The sequence below is a fragment of the Malurus melanocephalus genome, unplaced genomic scaffold, assembly GCF_030028575.1.
Source record: "Malurus melanocephalus ecotype Western Australia unplaced genomic scaffold, MMel_1.1 scaffold_250, whole genome shotgun sequence".
Lineage (NCBI taxonomy): Eukaryota > Metazoa > Chordata > Aves > Passeriformes > Maluridae > Malurus > Malurus melanocephalus.
In genome coordinates this window covers 25,252-29,618 of record NW_026623482.1, presented here as the reverse complement: position 1 = coordinate 29,618, position 4,367 = coordinate 25,252, and the positions used below count along the sequence as shown (strand labels likewise).

Sequence of the window (4,367 nt, the reverse complement as noted above, 5' to 3'; positions counted from 1 at the left end):
AACCTAAGTTAGGGACTCCAACCATATCTAAAATATGGGTCACAAAGCAGCATGCAGGGGCATTGATGTCAAACCCCTCCAAGCACTCAGGAGCTCAGAACATTGCCACCAGGTCCCACAGGCACACAAGTGCACTTTTATCCCACTGGGACCATGGTAAATCATTTCACTTGTGAGAAGGTTGGAGTCAAGAGTCAATAAGTGAGTCTTTTATTTGCATATTATTTAACAGAAAACTTTATGTGAGAATTAAAGTCAGAACTACTGCCATGAAGTGAAAATACTACTTTATTTTTATAAAAGGCAATAATTAAAACAAACCCTACCAGTGTGTACATTGTACACATTTGAATGACACTTACAAGAATGAAGTTTCCATATACAAGGATTACAAGCCCACACTGGTAAAGGATGCACATACTGAACTTCACAGATGCCTCAGCTCCAGATCACAGTACCAATTACTCTATGACCACACCTGCACTGTCATTATTAGCATCCACGCTACTTTATTCCACTACAAACTGTACATACACAGAAAGCAAGAAGGAGTTTATTCAGAGAGCACATATATTCGCAGAAAGAATTTATTTGCTGGAATAAYCTCTCACTCTTCTGCTGCCATCTTCAAGAGATACTCTTTGTCGATCTTGAAGAGCCTCCAGCCCTCCTCAGTGGACAGATCTGAAGCKCCCCTTCTCTTGTAGAACCTGATGGAGGGTTCGTTCCACTCGGCCACCAGGAAGTGCATGCTGCTGCAGCGGCACTTGACAGCCACCTGCAAAGCCAACACCACACGGTCACAGCGCCCCAGGGACAGCCCAGTGACATCTGGCCACATTACTCAGCAACTGTGCATCACCACAAGTCATCGAGTTCATTCCAGCAGCCACTGCAGCATTTCTCACAGTTTACCACACTCTAGGCAATGTTTTAAGCTGTCTAGAGTCCTGCCACCTTTAATTCTTGTTTAGATTAATCACTTAGTCATACCTGACTCAAGTTCTTCAGAATTTCTGATCCAATACCAAGTCCTAAAAAACCAAAACGCAACAAGAAACTTAAGTTTTAAATCTATAGAAGCCTCATAGGTAGCAACTCATTTAGTTCTGTGATACGTACCTCTGTACTCAGCCATCACGTAAAAATCTTCAAGGTACAGCAGTTTTCCAATCCATGGATCATAAGTGAAGTAATACATGGCAAARCCCACAACGCATGTTTCTGAAACAAAGGGTCTAACTTCAGCCAGTAGAAATTTAAAAGGTAAAAATATTAAGACTTACATGCATGTTTAAACATACAGATTCTGTGACATGCAGATATTTGATATTAGGTTACAATTAAAAATGAAGTTTGCAAGTAAGCATACAATTGAAAATACTGGTTCTTATAAATTTGTATGAGCCTAATAAAAAAAAAGATTGCCCTGTCCATACCCTGAAGTCCTCAAAATCACTGTYATAGYAAGTGCTAACATGGCTTTTTTCCACAAAATAATGCACACCCTACTGATTCATTTCCARTCTGTAATACAAGTAAGAACTTCACACAGCAGCTCACAATCTAGATGAGTGCCCCAGCTCTGCTTTCGTAGGAATAGTCTGCCAAACCCTGAAAAACACTGACCTTTTTGTGTACATTTTGCACTACCGTGCCAGAAGGCCTACTTACAGGCCACCTTTACAGCAGCATTTCAAGCACTTCCACTCATACTTCCACTGAAAATCAGGCTTTCTTTACCTTCAGCACTATGAAATCAAGCTAAATAAAGCTGCAGCTTTAATTGTAACTCTGTGGCTCACGAGAGAAGAGAAACCAACTCTTCCAACAACAGCCCACTMAAACACAAACCCTGCGTATTTTAACTACATCTGCCATAACACTCTGCACATACTGTAAGAGAAGCGTGCAAACAGGTTTCTGTCATCTACTGTGTCTTTGGTAAAGGTTTGGGAATAGCACTTGTCCCTGTAGACCTTACCTCATATTATGATCATCTACTTTATTGTGTAACGGATCTTTTAGTTACCTCCCCGCCCATCCATGTACACAGAAGGGCCATGTACATGGCGAAGCTAGAGACTGTAACCTGAAGATTGGGGACAAATTAAAGAAAAAAATGTGATTCAACAGAATTATATAAAGGTAAGTCAGGGTCAAACAAGAAAAGCCATTTAATTAACTGGAGTCAAGCACATTATGTTATACCTGATCTTTGCATGCTTGCAGGATTAGGCAACCACTTCAGCAGAGTATCACTACATATTACTGCATTTTACCAATTAACCTACTTCTCCTACCCCAGTCCACTGGTGAAGCCTCATCTACAATAGTTAATATTTAGCAAATGATGCTTCTGTGAATTCAACATCCGAAAGTAAGTATCGGGAAGTCTCACCTTCAGACGACCACTGGTCTTTCGGCACTTCTGCAACCAGACAGTGGTAGAAAGGGTGCTCGCCAAAACCATCCTCAAGCAGCTCTAGAAAAGCAGAATACACGGGCACCTGAGCCACAGGCGCTGTCACACGGCCGCCAACCGGCTAAACTCTTGCAGCCTCCGTACCTTTCTCAGTTAGCACCACTTGGTCCTCCATGTCCTCGTATTTCGCCAGTTCCTGAAAGAGAAGGAGGTTGTGAGCGGCCTCTCCCCGCCCCCGCCCTTGCGCAACACTTTGTTTTGCTCGGACACCGGGCAGCGCTGCCCCCCCGCACCCCGCCCGCACCTTGATCAGTCGCAGCAGATCGGGACARTCCTCTGGACGCGCGGCGCGGATGCTGAACGAGGCCATTTTCGGCGACGCTTCCCCCTGCGGCCCCCTCGGCTGACGAGTCCCCGGTGTGTGAACAGGAGGAGCAGCTGCTTCTTCATTCGTGTCCCGGGCGCGGCGGCCACCTGCGGTCAGTCAGGCTGCGAGCATGTCCCGGCGGCGTTCGGCTGTTGGCGGTCTGGGCTCGCTACCGCTGCTTTCCCGGCTCGGAGAGTGAGGGCACATCCCTCAGCCACCTCATTTATAGACACCTACGCCCCGCCCCCCCCGCCCACCAGCCAATAGAATCGCCCGCGGTGCTCGCCCTCAGCCAATGGCCGCGCCCCTCTCGGAATCCTGCCCGGGCCTGCCAGCAACAGCTGCGGCCGTCTCGTGACTCGCCCGCCCCGGCCCGCGCGCGGGCGCCCCCTGGCGGAGCGGGGCGGAGCTGCAGGCCGAGACCCCGCCCGCTCTGCCGGGGTAGCGGGACCGGCCCTCAGGGACCCCCGGCACCCCCAGCCCCGCTTCTCCCGGGACCCCCGGCACCTCCAGCCCCGCTTCTCCCGGGTTAACGGGACCGGCCCTCAGGGACCCCCGGCACCTCCAGCCCCGCTTCTCCCGGGATAACGGGACCGGCCCTCAGGGACCCCCGGCACCCCCGGCACCCCCAGCCCCGCTTCTCCCGGGACCCCCGGCACCCCCAGCCCCGCTTCTCCCGGGACCCCCGGCACCTCCAGCCCCGCTTCTCCCGGGACCCCCGGCACCCCAGCCCCGCTTCTCCCGGGATAACGGGACCGGCCCTCAGGGACCCCCGGCACCCCCGGCACCCCCAGCCCCGCTGCTCCCGGGACCCCCGGCACCCCCAGCCCCGCTTCTCCCGGGACCCCCGGCACCTCCAGCCCCGCTTCTCCCGGGACCCCCGGCACCCCAGCCCCGCTTCTCCCGGCACCTCCTGCTGCAGGACCCCAAAAGCTGACCCTGACATTGCTCCCGCCCCGGGGGTCTCCCTGCGCGGCCACCGTGTTAGAGGCCGTGGCGCCGCCCTGGCTYCAGAGCGGCTTTGGAGGCACTTGGTGCACCGCTGTGGGGTGAGGGAGAGATAAAAAGCCTCATATTTGCGTGAAAAACGGAGCAATGACCTGTATCCAACCCCSAGCGCGGGGGAGCGTGTCTAGCACCAAGGTACGCCCCCGGGCAGGAGCGTCCTGATGGAAAAAGGTTCAAAACACTTAAGTTTAACCTTGGGGTTGGATGTTTTCCAGTCTGGCACACGCACCGTAACCTGCCTGACTGGAGGGGAAGAGGTTGTGTTGGGAGAAGCACAAAGGAGTGGTTTGAAAACGGGGTCTGTCAGTAGTCTGGTGTAAGGATGGCTGTGACTCCGTGCCGATGGAGGTATGGGTGTCCATGAGGAGAGAGGTGGGTGTGATGAAGAAAATTCCATCTGGGTAGACATGATGATTTTGGAGCATGAAAGGATGGAGGAATTATCCTCAGCCCTGCTCTTCCTCTTGGTATTACCTAGAGCCACTGCTGTATGCTGAGGAAGGAGCTGGATCATGATTTAGAGAGCGTGTGGTCTATGGACATAGTGCCTGGGCCACCTAGASAAGT

The 4,367-nt window shown here is 51.9% G+C and overlaps 1 protein-coding gene across 1 annotated transcript; it reads right to left on the bottom strand.

Annotated features, from left to right (window-relative positions):
- Positions 1 to 270: 270 nt before the first annotated feature.
- SAT1 (spermidine/spermine N1-acetyltransferase 1) lies at positions 271 to 3,005 on the bottom strand. Its single transcript, XM_057375483.1, has 6 exons — positions 2,730 to 3,005; positions 2,570 to 2,621; positions 2,402 to 2,485; positions 1,123 to 1,224; positions 994 to 1,034; positions 271 to 778 (listed from the first exon to the last, which is right to left on the bottom strand). The coding sequence occupies exons 1-6, from the start codon at positions 2,793 to 2,795 to the stop codon at positions 608 to 610; spliced, it is 516 nt and encodes a 171-aa protein (XP_057231466.1). The 5' UTR covers positions 2,796 to 3,005; the 3' UTR covers positions 271 to 607.
- Positions 3,006 to 4,367: the final 1,362 nt, after the last annotated feature.